The 23,981-nt window shown below is 29.5% G+C and overlaps 1 protein-coding gene and 1 long non-coding RNA gene across 2 annotated transcripts; both read left to right on the top strand.

The window, feature by feature from the left end:
* The first annotated feature begins 4,804 nt into the window (after nt 1–4,804).
* Nucleotides 4,805–7,435, top strand: LOC136078228 (uncharacterized). Its single transcript, XM_065793486.1, has 3 exons — nt 4,805–4,962; nt 5,319–6,772; nt 6,842–7,435. The coding sequence occupies exons 2-3, from the start codon at nt 5,473–5,475 to the stop codon at nt 7,369–7,371; spliced, it is 1,830 nt and encodes a 609-aa protein (XP_065649558.1). The 5' UTR covers nt 4,805–4,962; nt 5,319–5,472; the 3' UTR covers nt 7,372–7,435.
* Nucleotides 7,436–10,600: 3,165 nt separating this feature from the next.
* On the top strand, nt 10,601–12,455 carry LOC136078226 (uncharacterized). The gene is made up of 3 exons (XR_010637620.1): nt 10,601–11,078; nt 12,033–12,146; nt 12,236–12,455. It is a non-coding gene; the product is annotated as an uncharacterized LOC136078226 (long non-coding RNA).
* Nucleotides 12,456–23,981: the final 11,526 nt, after the last annotated feature.

The following is a 23,981-nucleotide window of genomic DNA, read 5'->3' as shown; positions in this document are numbered from 1 at the left end:
AACCGGGACAAAGGCAGCCCTATATATAGATAAATTTGTATTTTATATTTTCCAGATAATATAAGTTAAGTTGCTATTTAATTATTACAAATCCGTATTACGGGTTGCTTACTGCTAGATATTATTGTTATTATTATTATTATTATTATTATTATATATATATATATATATTAAAAATCTTGTTTTATGTAAATTTAATAATTTTTATAGTGTGTCATTAAACAAATTGTTTAATTTTTAAAAATCGTTTCATTAAAAAAATTATTTAATACTAAGAAGATGAATGTTTAAAACAATTTAAAGTATTAAATATTCAGTTTAAATAGTATCTGTAAACAAGAGTTTAAAATGTTATTATTAACTAACTAACATTAGCGGTTTTTGAAATGATTTTAATAAGCAAGAGATATAAAGTGTTCGAAAGTTTTTCTTCTTTAACTTCAGAGATTTTTTTCATTATTATTTGAAAATATTATATGTAATTAAGAACATAATCTCAACTTTTTTTTCATTTAATTTTTTCTATTACTTTTGCGCAGCTTTTCCCACAATTTGCGAAGTCATTACAATAAAATGAATTATTTTCAAATAAATTTAAAATTATCCATTGCCTGTTTGCGCTTTTAAAAAAAGCATTGATTTTATTTAAAATTGTTATCATTAAAATAATTTTATTTTTTTACCCTTCAAGCATTACAGTAGCGGATCCAGGGGTGGGGTGGGGGGCGGGGTGCTGGCCACCCCTCCCCCTTTCCATAATTTTTACAAAGAAATAGGGGAGAGTGTATGAAAGAGCCGATACCATTATTTATAACTTACTGGCATCCGATCATGATTGTATTTTACTTTTTATGTGGAAAAACTGAATACCTGTCACCCACAATTAATTTACGGTTCTACTAAAAAAAATAGTGTCGTAAGAATGCACTAAAATTTTTGAAAATAAAAAGTAATTTTTTGTGAGTTTATTTAATATTTATTTAATTTTAAGATAAATTGTATTGTTTGATAAATGATATATGCTGCACAGCTATATATATATTTGGCTTTCTTTTTCAAATATAATCTTTGATTAAAGTATTGGTAAAAAATGTTAAACTCAAGGTTATGTATTTAAACATAAAATTTTTTGAAAGAGCTAACTGTTTATGCTCTGAATAAGACGGCTTTTTTTACTTAAACTTAATAATTGTTTTGTGCTTTAATGACTTCATTTTTTTTTCGTAACGCTTTATTGAGCATATTCTATCGAAATTGAAGTTGTAAAACGTTGAAAGAAATATTTGGACCTGGAGAAGGCTACAAATATGATTTATTAAATATATGTTACTATTTAATGGTTTTCAGCTATTTTTCTATGCAATTTTAAGCATTAAATTGTAGAATAATTTTCAATTAGTTTTCATTTTGTAGCATGTTTTTAAGCTGAGATTTTTTTAGATAATAAAATGTAAAAACGATTATCTGTGTATATTTGATTTTACTTTTTATTTAATATTTACATTTTTATAATGTAATTACATAATTTTATCGAAGGAATAATAGTTCTTAATTAAAAATCTTTTATTTTTTTAGTATGTCCAGTGGTCCACCAAGCAAACAGCAGTGTCTTTTTTGTATTTAAATGAAAAGTTAAGTTTTGCACGCATTTCTTCTTCAAATGATCCTGCCAACTTTGTGAGTGTCAGTATACCCCAATAATCAAATGGAATTGTTGAAGAAAGTTCATCATCTGCATTGGATAATGTTATAATTGTCCGTGTCTCTTCAATTAACCCACTTTGTGTGCAACAACCATTAAATTTAGTTAGTTGCACTGACATTGCTTTAATTCTTGATGAAAATATTCTTAGAAAAATGAGTGATTCAGAAAAAGTAAACTTATTGGACAATTGTTGAAAACCATCTGCTAATTTCGTATTTGAAAAGGAGAGTTTCACAATTGCTCAAGGTAAGGCAAAAAGTATTTCTTTTCAATCAAAATGGTTTGATAATTTCAAATGGCTGAAATACAGTAATCAAAATAGTTACAAAGGTGGATGGCGCATTGCCTATCTATTATTCTTGAGAATAATACACAGAATCTGAAAAAGATAAGTTGGTTGTTTTGTTAAAACGCCATTTTTAAACTACAACAAGTCTAAGGAGCTTCTAAATAACCACGAATCAAAGGCATATCGCCAAATAAGTATAAAACGGTTATCAACTACCAATCCAGCATTGCGTATCGTCTCAGCAGTTAATTCAATGACTGCTGAAAATATGAAAAATAATCAAAGGGTGCTTCCAATAATTATTGAAGCCACAATAGGTATTGTGCACGCCAACAAATTGCACTGCGAGGCCATCGGGATGATGCCATTCAATTTTCTGAAAATCCGACAACAAATGAAGGGAATTTTATTGCCCTGATCCGTCTTCTTGCAGAGCAAAATCCAGTTTTAAAGGAACACCTACTTAATGGACCGAAAAACGCACTATATACTAGCAAAACTATACATGAGATAATCAACATTGCCGCTAACTTGATTCGTGACTATTTTCGTAAGTGTTCAAAATGCTTGTCCACATTTTTCGATAAATGCCGATGAGACAAACTCACATGGTCGAGAAATTATTTCGGTCTGTATTCGTCTTCTTGACACATTTAAACAAAAGCCTAAAAAGAAGGAAGTTGTAATTCAATTGGTGGAGACTGAGAGAATCACAGGAGAGTCTATTGCACTTTCTATCAAAAATGCACTAGAAGAAGAAAGTATTAACATCAAAGATTGCAAAGGACAAGCATATGATACAACGGCGTCTATGAGTTCAGACAGAAAAGGGGTACAGACTTTTGTTAAAAAATGGCACCATATGCAGACTATCAAGGATGTGTCCTTTATTCCCTATATCTATCAATTTGCCATAGATGTGAGATTTCATCTATTAGAAATATGATGGATTCCTGCTAACAACTGTTTCCATTTTTTGATAACTCACCAAAGTGACACATCAAGCGCCTGAATTAAAAAAGACAAAGTTGAAGAACCTTTGAAAAACACGATGGCTTGAGCGTCAGCACATTCAATACTATTGATGAACTTTACATTTACATTATTAACACTCTTGATGAAATTGTAACACCATCAGATGGCATTGATCTCTATGATGACTTAGAACTAAAAAGTTGGAATCGGGATTCTGAGACTCGGTCAAAAGCCAATGGATTACACACATTTACTAATTACGACCACATTATTAATTTTGTTGTGGCAAAGGAAGGTTTACAGCCAATGCAACCAATTGTATCATGTCATCAGGGTGAGTTAATGGAGGTTTATCTGGCCTTCCAAAAAGTTTTGCAATTTTCTTCTTTCTATTCTACACTCCGCACCAATGCTGATGACTGGTTTTCTACCATTTATCTCAAAGCCAAGAAAATTGCGCAGTCTGTAAATTGTACTGAAGAAACTCCAAGGCTTTGTAGTCGTCAAATCCATCGCTCAAATATACCTGCTACCTCACCTTTTGAGTACTACGAGCGTAATGTAACCATTCCATTCCTCGACAAGGTTTCATCTGAGTTGGCAGCACGCTTTACAGAAAATAAGAGAGCACATTATGAATTATGTTCTTTGATTCCAGAAGTTATTATCACCAAAGACAATGAAGAGTTGGAAACATTGTCAAAGCAACAAGCGGATAATTGGTATGGAATTCTTCCAAACCCATATGGTCAATTTTTGTGGAATGACAATCACGCAACTACTTCAGCAACATGTTGACTCCACATTCTGTCCCAATATTCGTGAATTAATCCTCATTCCGGCAACTTTGCCAATTGGCAGTTGTAAGGCGGAGCGTTCATTCTCTTGTGTACGCCGCATTCATTCATATTTACGAACAACGATGACAACTGATAGATTGTCAGATTTGTGTGTGATTGGGATGCATTTTAACAATTTTCACGACTGTGTTTCAACAGAAAAAATTGTAAATAACTTCATTGCACTACATCCGCGTAGGATGCAAGCACAATCTCTTTTTTATGACTGTGTTTAGTAGTTTATGTTTGTATATTATGTTTCAATGAATAGATAATGTGCTTTGGATTACAAATAATTATTTCTAAAACATGGAAAAAATCATAAAATTTTGTAAGTTAAAACGAGTACTTTTTTATAATGTAGCCACCCCCTCCTTCAAATTCTTGGATCCGCCTGTATTTATAAAGTTTAATCAAGCAGAACCATTACTAAGATTTAAAAAAAGAAAAAAATAAACTTTTAACCGTCCAAAAAAAAACATTTGACCGTCAATTCCTTGAGTTGGCTGGTCGAATTGACCGCTCGCATTCAATTTCTTATTTTCCACGCTGATTTAATTTTTATATTAAACTTACTGCAACTTGTTATGCACGTCAAAGTGTAAAAATCAAATAGAAAACTTACGATGCTTGGATAGGCTTTATTGAAACTAGCAGAAAGCAACCCGTAATACGGGTTATGGTCGGTCTGTTACGTAATTAATTTATAGTGGCTGTTTTCCACAATTCAAAGTTCCGAAACATTAACTGATACCCTTTTAGAAAAACGTCTTCGAATTGAAAAAATTAAACCATCTCACAGTGGGCCAGGTGGTAGACAAAACCTCAAAAAAAAAAATTCGAAATACTTCCAACTACTTAGTACATTATATTTATAAGAGCATAATGTATGGTTTAAAACATTATTTGTAGTTTAATTGTACATCATAAATGTACAATTATTATTTACAATTGAATATAATGATGAATTAATTTTTTTTTTTTTTTAATTACCATAACAACATAACTATAACAACAAATAACTTTTAAATTATTTAACATATGCGAAATTAATTGACATATTATTAAAATTTAATTTGATAGCTTTTCAAAAAATACCATAACAAATTCCAAGGTCTTGTATTAAAGTCACAGTTTTATTTTGAAATATAAAGGTAAGATTCTTGTTTATAGTATAAAAATATTATGTTAAAAGTGGCTCATATAGTTTAGAACCTGCTGGAACAGCATATTAATGTTAGAATAAGTTAATACAATATATGTACAGCCTGTTGGTGCTGTTTTATTCTGCTCATAGCTGCCCCTTTAGGTTTGGTAAACATTTAAAAAATATATATTGTTGTAAAATGCTATTCGCGACAAACCTATTTTTTGGTTTGTTGTCATTATTAGGTGTTGTGCTTATTGTACTGGCCTAATTAAATATATCTGAAATAAAAATAATGGCCATATTCATGTTATATTAGTTTATAGTGGTTGCACTAATAATTTTAAATTAATTTTTTTGTAGTTGATATGAAGATAAGTGATGTCCATAACCGTATACGGCATGACCAACTAAATCCGAGTGATAAATCATTTTCTTTGTCTGTAGAAGCTATTTTAGTCTCTATGAATTTGGGTTCTACTGGGTGTGCTGCATTTTTAAAAGTTTATCAAAAGAAATGAAGGATGCAAACCGAGGAAACATAAAGTTTGAGAGTAAAAATAAAAATTGGTTGACTCAGGACTTTAAATCTACATACAGTAATAATATATCTAAGCCTGATAATTCTAGTCAATTACATAAGATTGGTGGAAGGCCAAGTTGTTCCTTTAAAGTTGCTTCTGACAAAACCAAAAGGAGAAGACTTAATGATATTATAAATAATTTTTCTAGTGATGAGTTGCTCCACTCAGCAAGGCTTAAATTAAGAAATGAGTATAACTATGAGGCTGCCAAGCAAGTTGCTGAGATATCAGAACCTTCTAGTCAATTTAAAAAGTATACACCTGATGAAGGTCTGGCATTAATTATAGATGGTGGCATGTCAAAATCAACCTACCAACTTATGAGAAATGGAGCTGAAGAACGTGACTGCCATATATATCCTTCATACAACAACATAAGATTGTCCAAAGCTAAGTGCTATCCAGAGAACATCTTTGTTGATGATTATTCAGCACATGTACCACTACAAGAATTATTAAAACATACAGTAAAAAGACTTTGTGAGGTGCAAGCTCCTGTGATCAGCACAATGCTAGATGGTTTGACCCGGTTGACTTTGCGTTGCAAGGCTGGGTTTGATGGGGCTACTGGGCAAAGCATGTACAAGCAAATTACTAGTGAGGAAGCTGGAGATCGTAACTTAAAAAAAGAAGAATCTCTGTTCATTACCTGCTTAGCACCACTAGAACTCAGTGGGTTCTGTAATAACAAAAAAGTACTATTATGGCGAAATGAAAAGCCATCATCTACTGCATATTGTCGTCCAATAAGATTTTCTTTTCAAAATGAAAGCAAAGCAGTTGTTATAGAAGAAGCAAAATATTTAGAATCTAAAATCAAAAAATGTGGTGTTTTTAATTTTACTTTTAATGGAAAGGAACTGGTTGTCAAAAGTATTATTGAACTGACCATGATTGATGGCAAAATTCAAACTATTCTGTCTCATGTGACTAACTCAACTCAATGTTGCTCTGTGTGTGGTGTGTCTCCAAAAAACATGAATAACTTAGAAATGGTGCTGAAATTGGACAATTCTAATAATTTAGAATTGAAATATGGTCTTTCTAGCCTGCATGCCTGGATTAGGTTTTTTGAGATGGTATTGCATATTGGATATAAACTAGAAACTCAAAAGTGGCAGTCTAGAGCTATAGAAGATAAAGAAAATGTTATGCAAGTGAAGAAACGTATACAGACAGAATTTATGAACCAAATGGGACTAGTTGTGGATTTCCCAAAAAGTGGAGGATCTGGTAAGTGAAATTACATAAATACTTTTATATAAATCATCAGGTTAATTATCACATATATACAATTTGTAGGTACCAGTAATGATGGTAACACTGCCCGACGAGCCTTTGCAAACTATCAATCAACTGCCAAAATTTTGAAAGTAGATGAAACTCTTTTATTTTATTTTTACATCATACTAGTCACTTTATCATCTGGATTTGAAATTGACACTGTCAAATTTAAAGAGTTCTGTATTACTGCTCTTAAACTTTACATATCTAAGTATTCTTGGTATTACATGGCACAATCAGTACACAAAATTTTAGTTCATGGCCATGCCATCATTGCTAGACAGTACTTGCCAATTGGACTGATGTCAGAGGAGGCCCAAGAGGCCTGTAACAAGGATTTTAAAAAGTTTAGGGAAGATTTCAGTAGAAAGACTTCCAGAATTGACACAAATCGTGACCTAGTTAACAGGCTACTTGTATCTAGTGATCCTGTCATAACATCATTAAGAAAGTGTCATAAAAAAAATGGTAAGAGTTTAAAAAAATACCCCAGTGAAGTTTTGGCTTTGCTGAGGGAATCAGCTCCACCTTCTTCTTTTTCTTTGTAGCTAAACACAATTTGTTGTTTGATTTTTAAAAAAGGTTGATATTGAAAAAAATATTTTTTTACTACCTAAGCCAATTATATGTCTTTTATTTTATTAAAAATTAAAATATTCTTGTTAAAAATAAATATTATTTCATATATAATGATTATTTATATATCTAAATAGGTTTGTGGACCAATTGGGTAATAATTAGGTAATAATAATAAGTGTCCACCACTTCCATATACCTGGCCCACTGTGCATCTGTCAAATTAACATAAAAAGTATGAGGAGGTAAAATATTTACCAATTGTTTAACATTATTTGAGTAATTTACAACTGACATAGGTCATATCAGTGTGTAAGGCAAAGCCATTTTCCTCGACATTACTAAGTTCAACAATACGTTTTTAGTTACTGACACAAAATAATAACACTTCTTATTGCTTTAAAGTGACGAAAAACTAAAGCTTAATTCTTGTTATATTTTTTATAATTTGAACTTTAGTTAATTAATAAGATTGAATAATAATTAAATAATAAGAAGTGAACGTAAATTATACAGGAGTTATTAATTTTTTAGTATCCCCGTAATACATTTTTCTTTAAAAAAGAAAATTGTCTTTAAAACATTAAATGCATACAACTAAATAAATTTATTAAAAATAACTAAACAATTGAGTACAAATATGTTTAAAACAAAAAAAAAATTAGATTTACAATCAAACATGTGTTCAACAAATTGAAAAAAATTTGTAAACTTTGATCTTTTATATTGCATTAATGCGTCATATGATAAACCTAAAATAAAATTTGTAACAGATAAGTAGACATAAAAGAAAAAAAAAACTGGAAAACAATTTACCTGCTTTTCGGTAGACTAAATATTAGTAAACATTGTACTTGCATTTTTTTGATGCATTATTATAAATTTAGTTTTTTGACGTTAAATTAACAACTTTTTTATAAGTATAAATTGTTTATTAAAATGAATAAAAACATTTTTAATCAAACTTTTATATATATAATATATAAGAAATAATAAGTAATGAGAAAAACACACCAATAAAAAACCAAATTATTTTTTTACTTAACATGAAAAAAAAATTTTACATAAGCTTGATTTCTTTTAGTTTGGTTTCTTTATTACTTTTGGGAGTGTGAAGTAATGCAAAGTTCATTAAAAAAATGTTTGCTAATGTTTGGCATTGTTTCTTTGCAATAGAAAAACTGTACAACTCTGCAATAAATGCAAACTGTCGTATAAGAAATGTTCGGCATACTTTTTTATCTAATAAAGAAAAAAATATGTAGCAAAATAAGGACCACTGAGATAGAGTCTCTGATGAAATAGTTAATCCTCCTCTATTTAAAGTATTCAAATAAGTTCCATATTTTTCATAATATGTAGTTGTATCTTCATCATTTTCTTCTGTAGAACACTTTTGAACATAACCAGCAATATAGGCAATAGCATATAAAATGTCTATATTTATAGTATCTTCTAGATCTGCTAAATTGTAAACTATATCAATTCCCTTATCATTTAAATCTTCAAGACATAAAAGACAGTCATGGCCATCATTTATTTCTACATCAATAGGTGTATCATCAGCTTAGCATGTTGAATATGTACTTTTTCGATAACTGATTTAGCTGTTATAAAGTAAGTACCACCAGAGCCTTGCCTTAGTTTTCCAAAGCATTTTTTAATTGGATCACTAGAAAACCAACCTAAAATAACATATTCATTTCCACTTGATAAAAGATGAGAAGACAAATCAACTAGGCCACGACAAGTATGTGAAAGAGCATTGCTGTTATCTCTCGTAAGCTGGCAAACACGTTTACCAGATGTTGGTTTCATATTTTCAGCCATTGTTGCAATAGCGAGGAACTTTTTTAAATTAATGTCATCTGAAGATCTGATTACATTACGCGATTCATCCTAAAATCTAGCATTGGCACCTGGACATTTAACATTCACTATTTTTCGAAATTCTATAATTAACTCTAAAAAAATAACAGTACCCTTGACACTCTCTTGTTCTATTTTAGGATGAGTTTTTAGAGCTGCAACTGTCTCTTCACTAAATATTTGTAAACAAGTGCTTACTTTTTGTCGTTCTTTTGGTTTAGGATTTATTGATGTTTCAGGCAATCTGGATAACTTTATAAACTGGTTTTTTTCAAGTGTATATAAGTTAATTAAATCCATCCAATTTGCAATGTGAGGTATTTCATTATGAATAAACTGCAACTGACCTAGTTTTTCTGTTAGCCAATTGTTTCTTATGCACTTCAAAAGATGAACATAGTCATATAAAATATAAGAACCATTTTGACATAACCAAGGTTTTCCCTCTACTGTTTTGAATTTAGAAAAGAAGCTTTGGTTAAATTTATTTCAATCTGTCATAATTGCAATTACTTTACCATTACACGTAGAAGTTTCTATGGTGTCTACAATTAATTTGGATTGTTCTAGTTGGAAATCTGAAGTCAGATTACTAACTGGTAAAACTCTTGCTAAAAATTCAGGTCCACCATAGAGACTTTTGACCATAAATGAAAGTACAGTAGTAGCTAATTTCTCTGGATAATTAACAGCATTTCCAAAAATATTTCCACTTTGATATAATAATGCTGCTTTTACATAAACTTCATCTATCAATAAAACACAATTTCTTTTTTTTTCATCTAAGTTCGATAACACAGAACTTAAAAAAGTTAAATCATCCTAAGAGTTTTTTTTTGAAGTTATGCGCGTCAAAGTTCGAATACTTGGCAACTGATAATCATAACATAATTGATGGTTGGTGGAACGGCTTGTTGCAAAATATTTAAAAGCTCTCGTTATTATATCAGCAGAATAGACAGCACAACCAACAAAATGATCTCCCATTACATTTAGATGCTCAAGAATTATTTGAATTTTATGATCCTTATCCTTAATTTTCAGATATCTAAGGGCTTTGTTTAAAGATGACTTTTTACAAAGAGAAGTGATTTTGTTATTTGACAGAGGTTTAATAGTACATTTTGAAAATTTACCAAAATGAAATGCTTTGAACAACAAACTTTGATTAATTATCATTATTTAATAGTACATTTTGAAAATTTACCAAAATGAAATGCTTCGAACAACAAACTTTGATTAATTATCAGCAAAAATAGTGGAACTCCACAATTGAATACTTTAGATTAGATGAATATTAAATTGTTTTGCTTGCATTATCATTAGATAAGTATTTTTCGATTTCTCCAAAGTTTAAATTATCAATTATTTTATATTCTTCTAATTCATCTTTTTTGATACCTCTTTTTGAAGAAGAAGATAAAGTCTTTCTCATTTTTGGTGGTGGAGAGGAGAGACAACTTTTAGAGATATTTGGAAACACTGATGGAGCATGAATCATTCTCAATTTACCACGACATAATGTAAACTCCGCTTCATCTGGCCAATGCAATTTACAAACAGCAGTAAATTTTGTAACGGTCCAATTTAAACGAGGGATACTGTAATAAAATATCACATTCGCCTAAAATATCACATCCCCCATAGAAAAACCGAAATCGAGAATGCGTTTTCAAGTTATTGCACTTAGAAGTGTATCTAGTACGTCCGAAATATTCAAGTACAAAAACAATAAAATTAAAAACGCAACGACCAAGATTCATAAAGCGGTTTGTAAATAATATACTATAAATGAAGTTAGCATTAAATGGTAATATATTTTAAATTCATACTTATGAAACTTTGATCTTAATATATTGCGTGACAATAATTATACAGATTACACATGGGGGATGTGATATTTTAGATACCAAATACTAATACATTGCAGTATTTTAATAGTTACATAGGGGGATGTAATATTTTAGAAGCCTGAATAAGGGGGATGTGATATTTTACGTAGGAATTTCAGCTTCTTATTGTGATATATTTACAGATTACACATGAGGGATGTGATATTTTAGATACCAAATACTAATACTTTGCAGTATTTTATATGTTACATAGGGGGATGTAATATTTTAGAAGCCTGAATAAGGGGGATGTGATATTTTACGTAGGAATTTCAGCTTCTTATTGTGATATATATACAGATTACACATGGGGGATGTGTTATTTTAGATACCAAATACTAATACTTTGCAGTATTTTAAATGTTACATAGGGGGATCTCTTTCGCACACTATTTTATAAGCAAATTCTTTTTTTTAACTGATATCTAACTTTTTGAACTCTAATGTAATTTGTTATACAATTTTATTGAATGGAAATTTGTTTTTTAATTACTACAATGTCTAAAGTCAATTACTATATTTTACTTATTTTGACTTTTGGTAATTTGTGAAATTAAACTTAAACCAAAGTTTGTTTATACGTTTAATAATATATTTCAAAATTTTCATGTGCTACAAATTTTTGCATGTTAATTTATATATTTTTATATATTTTATTATATATATATATATAGAGAGAGAGATTTCTTCTTTTCTTTTTAAACTTCTAGCAGTGTTTCGTGGAAAACCTAAATAAATTGTATAAATTTATTTTTTATGTTTTAAAATGTATTTATTAAAGTTATAAATATCAACCATTGTATTGGTTAATTTTTTATAAGATTTATTATGTAATAAATGTTATATTATTTATTATTAATTTTACTTTTTAGTAATAAATTTGTTCACAACAAAATGAAGTTTTATTTTTAAAAACAATGCATCCTATATGGTACTATCGATTCGGGATGCAAAAGTCACATTTTATCTAGAAATAAATATTTAAGGTTAAATCATTTTTCTATTTGAAAATAATGTTTAAAAGTAATTGAAATATTTCTTAATACCCATTTATCTTTTTTTTGATTTTTTCTAGTTTTTGGACCAGTTTCACTTCCGCAAATACGACACAATCCATCCAACTATCCTGCCAACATTTTTGACCTATTGGTTTAGCTTTATCATTTTTTTTTCGTTTCTTTTTAAATGTAATTTTATATAAAAGTAATATAAATATTTTTAACACTATAAACAACCTTACTAACCTCCTTCATCTAATAGTAGTTGCACCACTTTCTTCCTATATGCATTCACTTCATCAATTGGATAGTTGTTAACTAATTCTTCTCCATTTATATAATTTTCAGGACACTAACAATATGTCTGCATATATATATATATATATATATATATATATATATATATATATATATATATATATATATATATATATATATATATATATCACAAGTGAGAAAATTCACACACATTTTGAAACTCAACTGATGATGTTGTAAATGCCAAGGTTTCTTGTACATATAATGATAATAATAATATAAGAATAAAAACAATATTATATAAAATTTTTTTGTTTAGTTAAATAATGTTACCTTAAGGCAAAATACTCCACATGATATACTGTCAGCTTGTTTAGCATGTGGCGATGTTAATATTCTAAACTTTTCAATAATACCATATCTCTGTTGTAAGTAACGACTGAAGTATAATAGTAGAAAAATTATAAAAGATGTAAAAACAAAATTTTGAGATACCAATCACTAGATTAAAAAGTCATCATACTTCCATTTGGATTCTTCTTTTTTTATTGAATTAATCGGCTCTCCCATAGGATTTATATAATGAATGGTTTTATCATCTGGTTTAATTATCTAAAACAGAAGTAAGTTTTAATGTTAAGTTTTAACTTTGGTTCCCTGTAAAAAAGCTCACTGAAAATTAGGTTTCTTGAACTCAAAGAAGTTAACTATTTCAAAAAACTATTTTACATACAGCCAGCGTCCAATGGAATTTTGCCACCATGCAGCATATTAACATTTCTAATTTAAAGAGCTCTTTCTGTAAATAAATTTGTATTAATTAAATTATATATATAAATATATATATATATATATATATATATATATATATATATATATATATATATATATATATATATTCATCAAATAAAATAATCTATATATATATATATATATATATGTATATATATATATATATGTATATATATATATATATATATATATATATATATATATATATATATATATATATATATATATATATATATATATATATAGATTCATCAAATAAAATAACGACAGTATTACATTTACAGAAGATAGCATAATGTTATAAATTTTTAGACCTTCTATTTTTTCACCGGGTAGGGATAATGTTTAAAATTGATTTTATTTAGGTAAGTTTACATAGAAATCTTCAGTTTACTAGTGCGCCACTGAATAATATATACCTTTCACTATCTTCAACTATGCAGCTTTTTTTTGTATAAAACATCTCTAGAAAATTGCACATAAATTAAAATAAAAATCCAACATGAAGGTATTTGAAGAAAATTTTTTAATACATACCTTCACTATCTTCAACTACAGAGCTTTTTATTGTCTCCTCTGCCTTATTTGTCTCGTCTATAAAATTGAACATAAATATAAAATTACAGGATAACAAATATAAATGAAACTGCAATTATTTAATACATACCTTCACTGTCTGTAACTACGAAGCTTTTTATTGAATCTGCCTCCTCTACAAAATCTACATACCTCTACAAATCTACCATACATTAAATAAAATGTCAACACTTATAAATAAAAAGGTATTTTTTTTATTACATACCTTCACTATCTTCAACTAAAAAGCTTTTTATTGTCTCCTCTGCCTTATTTGCCTCTAAAAAATTGGATAGAAATTAAAATAAAAAGATAACAAATATAAATGTAAAGGTAATTTTTTAAGACATACCTTCACTATCTTTAACTACAAAGCTTTTAATTATCTGCTCTGCCTTATTTGCTTCTAGAAAATTGAACAAAAAATAAAATATGGAAAAAAAATGCTTAAGCAGACCAAAAGTTGAAACATAAAAAGAAAATCTGTTGTTACTATTTACCCTTTATGCTTTCCACCAATGAATGTTTTTTTTCGATTTCTATTTCATTTTTTGTTGTAATTGTTTCTAAAGTAGAGGGTACAAAAGTCTTTCAAATTAGAAAAAAATTGGTTGTTTAGCAATAATGTTCATGAAACTCTTTAGCTTTCTTTTTAAAAGTTAAAAAAAGTAGTTATTGGAAAACTTGTATATAAGTTGTGCGCATACCTTTATCACAAATGCCTTCGAGAAATTTCTTAACATGGGCTCTTTGTGGGTTCCTTTTATAATAACTTTATTACTACTCAGTTTGTAATTTCCACATTTTGTAATATCGCTTACTTCATAAGGTCCTTTAAACCGTGGCTTGAAAGCTGCGCCTTTGCTTCTTCTCCCTCTAATATCAAGTAACAAAACTTTGTCCCCAATTTCAATGCATTCTTCATTAGATTTGATATTTTTTGAAACTCTTTTATCGTAATATTTTTTTTGTTTCTTTTGAGCTTCTGTAATGTTCTAAAATTTATAACTATTGTAATTAGAAAAAAAAAAAAAAAAAAGATGGTATCTTAAAAATTAAATTAAAGTTAAGTGGTAAAAGTGATTACTTTAGTGACCAAATTGGTTAAGTTTTCAATATAAATTTTATTTTTTTCGATTTCAGCTTTAACTTCATCTTCATTTGCGGGGAAAAGACCGACCTCCTAAATAACAATGCATACTGGTGTTGGTATACTAAATTATGAGTGGAAAGTAAATATAATTGCTTAAAATGATATCCAAATATACTTACTTCTTTGAACTCACTTCTGCAAACAGGTGAACGACCACCAAACATCAACTCAAAAGGTGACACTTTTGTAGACGTTTGTCTTTCAATTCGTAATGGATATAAAACTATATCTAGAAACTCATCCCAGTTTGACTGGTTTTCGTCGACAAGTTTTCTGATTTTCCTAATTAACGCAATTTCAAAATAATGATGTTATTATCATTATTTTATTTTGAACTTAAACAATGATAAAATAATGCACACCTTTTTATATTTTTATTTGTATTTTCATCTTGTCCATTTGTTTGAGGGTGATAAACAGCAGTTCTTCGTCGTTCGATACCCAAGATCTTGTATACCTCATCGTTTAACTAATTAAATAACGGAAAAAAATGAATTATTTTTATTACTTGCTATCGTAAATGCTGTATTATACAAAATCAAAAGGTTTTATTCTAATTCATCCTTAAAGGATTCGACCTAATGTTGTTCCTACGGGTCTGCATTATATAAAAAAAATTAAAAAATACCTCATTGCAAAACTCAGTTCCATTGTCAGTAAGTATGACGGATGGAAAACCAAAGGTTGTAACTAAATTTATAATCGCTCTTGCTACCGTTATTGCTTCCTTATTTGGTAATGCGTAAGCAATAGGCCATTTAGAAAATAAATTGGTGCAACTCATGAAGTATCTGTTACCCATTGATGTTTTAGTAAATGGTCCGGCGAAGTCTAAACCAATAATTTCCCATACTCTGGTCTAAACACAAGATTTCAACATAATGCAACATAACAAAGTAAACATAATACATTATACATTCGTATAATATACTAAATTAAGGATTCTGAATTCTAGAAAGATATTAAAAAACACTTTATTAAGTTACTATTATGGAATGTAAAGGTTCGGATGCGGAAAGCAGTTGACCCGATGTTTGACATCGAATGCATTGTTTTATCTATTAAAAGAGTTATTTTTTTGTTCCTTTTTTAACTTTTTATCTTATTTTCCCAAGGCCGATGGTAGTGGTTTTACAACTTACTATGATAATAAAATAAAAATAATGCAATTAAATAAATTTAAAAGCAAAATACTTTACCCATTTTTTAATATCTCCGGTAATATTAGGCCAATAATGTTTTTCCATTATTTTCATTATTGTTTTGTTGGTGCCACCATGACCCCCTAAAGGACTGTCATGTTCCGCAGCAAAAAATTTTTTTTGCTCTTTCGTATCCACAACAATATCCGCATAATATAAATTTCCACATATCTTTACTCTACGCTTCAACTTGTTATCTAAGGGTAGTAAATATTGAACAAGTATAATTTCGATTTTATTTATTTCAATGAAATCATTGAATTTGAGTTTTGTTTTTTATTACCAGTACCTAGCACACAATAACTTTTTGACACATTTCTCAAACTTCGTTTTTCATCTTTTCGAAAACCAGCTGGATAAGTGCTCTCTGTTAAATATGCTAAAATGTTTTTAAAGTAATGTTCGTTTTATTTCACCTTTTCCATTTTTAACTTTTAAGTTTTTCAAAATTGTAATGAGTATATCAAACCTGTTTACATATTTTGAGTTAGGGACTATTTATATACATACATAATCGTTAGAAAATCAATAAGTATGTCTTAATGGCTCATACGGAAAGCAGTTAGGCTACACTTGCTGACGGCTTCGCCGAAAGATTGTGACTTATGTTGTGGTCTGGAGAGGCATTTTGTTGACTAACCTGTACGACTAGCCTTGGTAGGTAAAGTGTGACTCGGTAAGGCAAGTAGTAGAAGGGGGATAAATTTCAATGCCTACTTAGTATTAAGATTACACGTAGAAAATTAAACTACTTAGATTAAATTAAGTTGAAGAAAAGTAAAAATATTTAATAATTAGAATAGAAACTTTTGAATAAAAAAGTAACAAGAATATTATTTAAATATTTTCAATGTTTTTTAAAGATGTTTGAGACCAGTATTATGCGTAATAAAATTTGAATAGCTCTGGGTTTCTGACACGTCAGACGTAGGTGTATTTAAAACAAAAATTTGTGCGCTCAACTTTTAACCTCAAATAATAAATATTTACTAATATAATTTCACTTCACTTTGCTTAAACTCAGTCCTTTTCTAAACTGCTCAAGTCGAACTGTTTGACAAATTTATAATTACCGGCAATTTATGTTCGGAATTTTGTTACCACGGCTACGCGTTTGTACTCGACTCGTTGAATTAAAATTAAAAAGTCTTTCATATGCCAATCGAATCGATAGTCAATTTTATTATCTAACTTAATCATTTTATTTAAACCAACATGCTTTCATCCTTATTTTAAACTTGTCAAATTCCTCGCTATCTAACTGTCATTATAAACACCACTTTTAATTGTTGTTGAAATCCTCGTCGTACAATGTGGGACACGGTTTAAAGCATTTGTATCATTAAGTAAATAAAATAAACCAAATATTATAAGTGTGTACAAATAGAAATTTATTATTATTGCTCAATTGTTTCGTTGTCGAAATGATTAAAATATTCGCGAAAGCATTTCGATGTCGCAGTGGGCTTAAAACAACAATAATCAACATGCTGTTTTGATTTCAAATTAGTTAACAGTAAATAATCGCAATTCCCAAATTTTTTATGTTCGTCTTTTCCATAATATTATACAGTACTATAAATATACTACAATGCACATACAGTATTAGTACAGTATTCTTTATCATTACACATTGGTATGTGATGTTTCTTAATAAAAAAATTGACAACGATTTTACATTTATCATTATAAATATATATATATATATAAATCGATTTCTAAACTGGACTTGAGAAGATTCAAAAATGATTCAAGAATCAGAGGCACCTTCTCTCATACCACCCAAAAAAAAATGTTAATTTAATCATACTCTAAAATTGTTACTTTATTGGAATAATAAAGAAGCTTCTTTTATTTAATAAAAGATTCCAAATATTTTCTAGCCCTCTCTCCTTAAATTTAAAAATATACAAAAAAAGAAACAACAATGACAAACAGTAATTATTTCTTTTCCTTAAATGTTTATGCACTAACACATAAAAATACAAGCATAAAAATGTGTTAGTTGTGTTCTTTTTGAATCTTTAGAACTCATTAACTTGATCAAAGCCTTAGGCATTTTAAAAAGCCTTTTCTAAGTCTTGGTTGAACAATTTTGCATTTTTTAATTGTTAGCTCAATCGCATCTAAATTTAATAGAAGATTAAATTAAAAATTAATAAGCTAAAGTAAAATAATGAAAATAAAGAATACAAAAAATTGTAAATTTATTATAAGCTTTGTAAATAAACATAAATTGTATACATATATATCTCATATATCTTTTTACATATTCCAACAAAGCTGAAAGAAATAAAAAAGTTCTACCACTATTTCAGTAAATGTGGTGACTAATTATCAAAACATGAAGCTAATATTCCTACGTAAAACATCACATCCCCCTTATCTAGGCTTCTAAAATATTACATCCCCCTACGTAACATTTAAATACTGCAAAGTATTAGTATTTGGTATCTAAAATATCACATCTTCCATGTGTAATCTGTATATATATCACAATAAGAAGCTGAAATTCCTACGTAAAATATCACATCCCCCTTATTCAGGCTTCTAAAATATTACATCCCCCTATGTAACTATTTAAATACTGCAATGTATTAGTATTTGGTATCTAAAATATCACATCGCCCATGTGTAATCTGTATATATATCACAATAAGAAGCTGAAATTCCTACGTAAAATATCTTATCCCCCTTATTCAGGCTTCTAAAATATTACATCCCCCTATGTAACATTCAAAATACTGCAAAGTATTAGTATTTGGTATCTAAAATATCACATCCCCCATGTGTAATCTGTATATATATCACAATAAGAAGCTGAAATTTCTACGTAAAATATCTCATCCCCCTTATTCAGGCTTCTTAAATATTACATCCCCCTATGTAACTATTAAAATACTGCAATGTATTAGTATTTGGTATCTAAAATATCACATCCTCCATGTGTAATCTGTATATATATCACAATAAGAAGCTGAAATTTCTACTTAAAATATCTCATCCCCCTTATTCAGGCTTCTAAAATATTACATCCCCCTATGTAACATTTAAAATACTGCAAAGTATTAGTATTTTGTATCTAAAATATCACATCCCCCATGTGTAATCTATATAATTATTGTCACGCAAAATATTAAGATCAAAGTTTTATAAGTATGAATTTAAAATATATTACCATTTAATGCTAACTTCATTTATAGTATATTATTTACAAACCGCTTTATGAATCTTGATCGTTGCGTTTTTAATTTTATTGTTTTTGTAATTAAATATTTCGGACGTGCTAGATACACTTCTAAGTGCAGTAACTTGAAAACGCATTCTCGATTTCGGTTTTTCTATGGGGGATGTGATATTTTAGGCGGATGTGATATTTTATTACATAGCACACATGCGCCCGCGCACGATTTTTCGTACTTTTTTATAAAGAAACATATTTTTAAATTTTTGAAGAAGTACTTACTGTACCTATATATTGTTTTCTTTCTGACTATATTACTAAAACAAAAAAAAAATTCGAAACTCATAATTAGAATATTTATTTTTCATTGAAAGCAATAAATCTTAATGAAATTGAAATTGAAATAAAAATAATGAAATTTGGCTTTAAATATATCGCAAGATAGAGCAAACGCCAAAAGTCATGGAGAAGGGCATTAATTACATTCAACTTTTCTTTTAAAATAAACCCTCACGATCTTTGTATAGTTGTGTACTTTAATTAAAAAAATGTTATTCTAATATACTTACGTGTTCTTTGATTACTATACATTTATAAAGCGACACTTCAAATGTAAACACAAAGGTAAATAAAGTATAGTATATAGTACGTAATTTAAAAATATGTTTCTTTATAAAAAAGTACGAAAAATCGTGCGCGGGCGCATGTGTGCTATCGCCTTGTGGAGTATGTAAATATGCAAACGGTAACCACTAAGGATCTGCTTCTCGGAATCGTTTTCTCGAAATGAACCGGGAAAAGCGTAATGAGACGAGAAATTTCCCGGAAAAAATAACGAGACAAAGGAAACGATTACCCCGGAATAAAGTTATAAATCGGGACATAAATTTTTTCTCGGAATTTAAAAACTGTGTCCCGGATAATTACGAAACGTTACGAGACAAATCAATTATATATATACCGTGAATGGGGGTGACTATGAACGCTTTTTGAACATTTTTGCATCATGGAAGAAAACTGTTTGCCAAATCACTACCATTTTTTTTGCAACAGAACATTATACTTTTCAGCTTTCTGTAAAAGTTGTAAGCCTGGTCAACACTATGAAGTAAATGCCTTAGTTTTCTGGTTTTACACGAGTATATACGTATTTCCGAAACGGGGTGAAAATGAACAGCCGATTTGGAGTGACTTTGAACACTACACATCGTTTTCATATCCTAAATTAAGGCTATATTACAATAATACAAAGGGGGAAAGTACTGTTAAAGATCAAACAGTTAACAGAAAATTTATTGTAAATAGAACAATTTTTTTTTTAAATTCAGTTCATGTTAAAAAATTAACATACTACTTTTAAAACCTAGTTTTTTTAATATATTTACATGTATCACAATATTTACAAAGCTATCCTACATAAAATAGCACATCAACTGTCACTATCCTTCAATTTCTCAAATGATTCACACATGCTGCATACAAAGTTGATATTTTCAATATTGAGCTCATAAAAATAATCTTTATCATAAATGAGGCCACAACACTGGAGGTGATATAGTTTACTACAATTATCGCATTGAATCCATACATCATTGCTTAACTCTACCCACTTTTTGTTACATAAAGCACAGTACCAATTACTATCTGTGTTGTTGTTAAACTCTGTTGAACTTGATGACATTGACTTTTCTAAACAATGAATTCTTTTACCTAGTTCCACCTTTAGACCACGTGGTTTACGTTTTGCAGGTGGATTAGCGCCTAATCCTAAATTATTTTTTAAAATATCTAAAACAGATTCGTTAAAAATCATTACGGTGTCTTTACCACCAGGATCTTTATATTTTCCTGGAAGGCGTTTTATAACCTCTGTTTTGTCCATAGGGTAGATCCCCGTTGCTCGAAATCCGCTAATCAAAGCTTCTGGCCGCAAAGTGTTATTCAATTTATTTAAAAGCGTAGGTAGGTGTTCCTTTGGGATTGCTCCTTTGATACGACTTTCTACTCTCCACTTCAAAAGAATACTCCTCCACGACTGCTTTAATCCTCTAAATACAGCAACATCTAGTGGTTGACAGAGATGAGTTACATTTGGGGGCATTGTTATAAATTTGATGTTATGTTGAATCGTGGCTTTAATAACTTCAGGAAAAAAATGTGAACCAGGATTATACCCAATTAACAATGTTATTCCGGCTTTTGAAATAGTAACAGGTAAGTATATTTCCATAAACCATCTAGTAAATGTTCTACTATCAAACCACTTATTAGGAGTGATGTCATAAACAGTTTCAGGTGGTCCACCTTGAGTCCAACCCTCGTAAAGATTCTTTGCTTTATAAACAACCATGGGCGGCAAAAACTCTCCGACAGCATTGCCAGAAAACATTAAACTGGTCGACTGCTTTGAATAATCTCGTTTTTTTTTAACACGGTTTCCATGGCCACGACGAACAATAACGGATTTGGACCCTGGATTATCTGTTATATTGGTCTCATCATAGTTGTAAATATTTTCTGGAGGTATATCCTTTAACTCTAGGTACAAATTATCAAAATATTTGTTAAGGGTTTCTTCGTTACCACTAATGGAATATTGTACATTTTTGAAACCTTCCTTATGGTAAATCCATGGTTTTTTACTTTAATTATAGCAGTTTCTATGTCTTTTTTTGTGTAGTTTGTTTTATAACCACGACTGTTTTCCTTTCTTTGGTAATTTCGAGGCATAGTTCCTAAAATTTACAAAGAAAAGCCTAATTTCGTATTAAAAAAAATATCATTTTAAAATGAGCTTTTAACCGGATACAGGCAAGCTATACCTTAAATTATTATTTTATTAAAACATTATGTACCTCAACGTGATGCGAGCCAACTTTAATGACGTTTAGATGTGGGGTTCTTAAGATATTCCTTAATAAGTGAGTTAATTGCCCTAACCACGTAACTTGCAATGTTTATATGCGATGGAGAAAAGGCGGGAAAAGATAATTTTGAGGGCAGCCGAAAATTATCTTCAACAGATTATTTTTAAGGCAAGTGAGTAAAAAAATTTCAATTTTTGGCTATATTTTATGTGCTACTTCATCATTTAGTAAAACTAATACTGGTGTTCATTTTCACCCCGCTGTTCATAGTCACCCCCGATCACGGTATTTTTTTATATATATTTTGTTATTTAGGTGCCCCAAGAAGACCTAACGGTCTTGTCACAGAGCAGCGCGGAAGTGCATTTAACAGGAAGTTCACGCCTCCTTCCTTACCTTGACGCGAATATATGTCCCGAGTTTGTTTCGAACCTCGATCTTCTGTTTCTAAAGCAAGCACTCTAACCAATGCGCCACGGCCGCACAAATTTATATTAACTAGATATCTAACTAGGGCTTTCGCAGTGAAGAAAATATTTTGCTAACCAAGTTTGTTTTGCCAGCCAGAAATGACCTTATCATAAAAACAAACCTAAACAAAGACTTATTAATTGTCCAGTTTAAATAAAGCGGGTTTAATAACTTTAAAAACTTGCTTCACTTTTTCTTACGGAATTTTTTTGAAGTTAGACATCTAGTTAATATATATCATTGAGACATAGATATTTATTTCTATCTGTCTCAATGATATATATTAATGCCATAACCATGCCATAACGATTCGAGACGTGGCATAACGATACGAGACATTCTATTAAGATACGTGACAAAACAAGACATGCCACAACGATTCGAGACAAACGAGACATTCCGAACGCGTGGATTAAAGATTAACAAGTTAATTCCTTGATTATTAATGGGCAGTTGGGCAGATTTGGTTACATTTGGCTGCCAAGACAACTTGGCAGTAACATTAAGGGCCAGACTTTGCGATGTATGGCTGGCAGAATAAATTCGCTGTTTAAAAAAATGCAAATCATTCACAACAAAAACAATAGCAATTACAAAAGTTTTTCAATAACCAAAAAGTTTAAACTTATTATTACAACTCTTCTTATATATTAGTAAAATTTACTGCTAAAACCATTAAAGTGTCTTTCTTGGACCATCTGTGCACTAAAGAAGATAAAATTTTTTTGATATTTTTGAATAATACAAGAAAAACAGAGACATCAAATAGTATGACATACCAATTTTGAATGTTATGCATATTTTAATTTAAAAAAAAAATAATTTTGTTAAATTAGTGGATTACTAAATTAGTATAGTAAAGTTGAACTGTCGTTGGTTAAATTGTCCTAACTTTTTAAGACCCGCGTAACATAGTTTCATTTTTCGAAAAATGACAAGGCTATACCAGTACTCTCTGGAGAGTAGGCACGTCAACATATAGCTCCTGGATTTTAATTTATTTTTTAAATTTTTAGTGAGACTTTTACATCCGGTGCTGTCTAAGTATAGTCAAAATTAAATTGTCAATCAGTCTGCAAAATGCCACAAAGCAAAGGTCATATCTGGAAATTTTATGAGGAGCAAAAAACAGACGAAATCCATGATGAACGTGGTATAAGCCAGGCCAATGATCAGTGCAAACTTTGTGGGAATGTTTACAAGGTCAATGATGGTAACACATCTGGCATGCGTAAGCACTTACTTTGTGCCCATCTCGTGAGTTAAAAGAGCTGGAGAAACATAAAGCCGTCAGCAAGAGAGACTCTGATTTGGACTTGG

This window comes from Hydra vulgaris, chromosome 03, assembly GCF_038396675.1.
Source record: "Hydra vulgaris chromosome 03, alternate assembly HydraT2T_AEP".
NCBI lineage: Eukaryota > Metazoa > Cnidaria > Hydrozoa > Anthoathecata > Hydridae > Hydra > Hydra vulgaris.
This window is presented reverse-complemented; position numbering and strand designations above follow the sequence as displayed.

Coding starts and splice junctions, on each gene's coding strand:
- LOC136078228 (XM_065793486.1), top strand. CDS start 5,473: ATGAAGGATGCAAACCGAGGAAACATAAAGTTTGAGAGTAAAAATAAA. Junction 6,773..6,841: donor CCCAAAAAGTGGAGGATCTG/GTAAGTGAAATT, acceptor TACAATTTGTAG/GTACCAGTAATGATGGTAAC.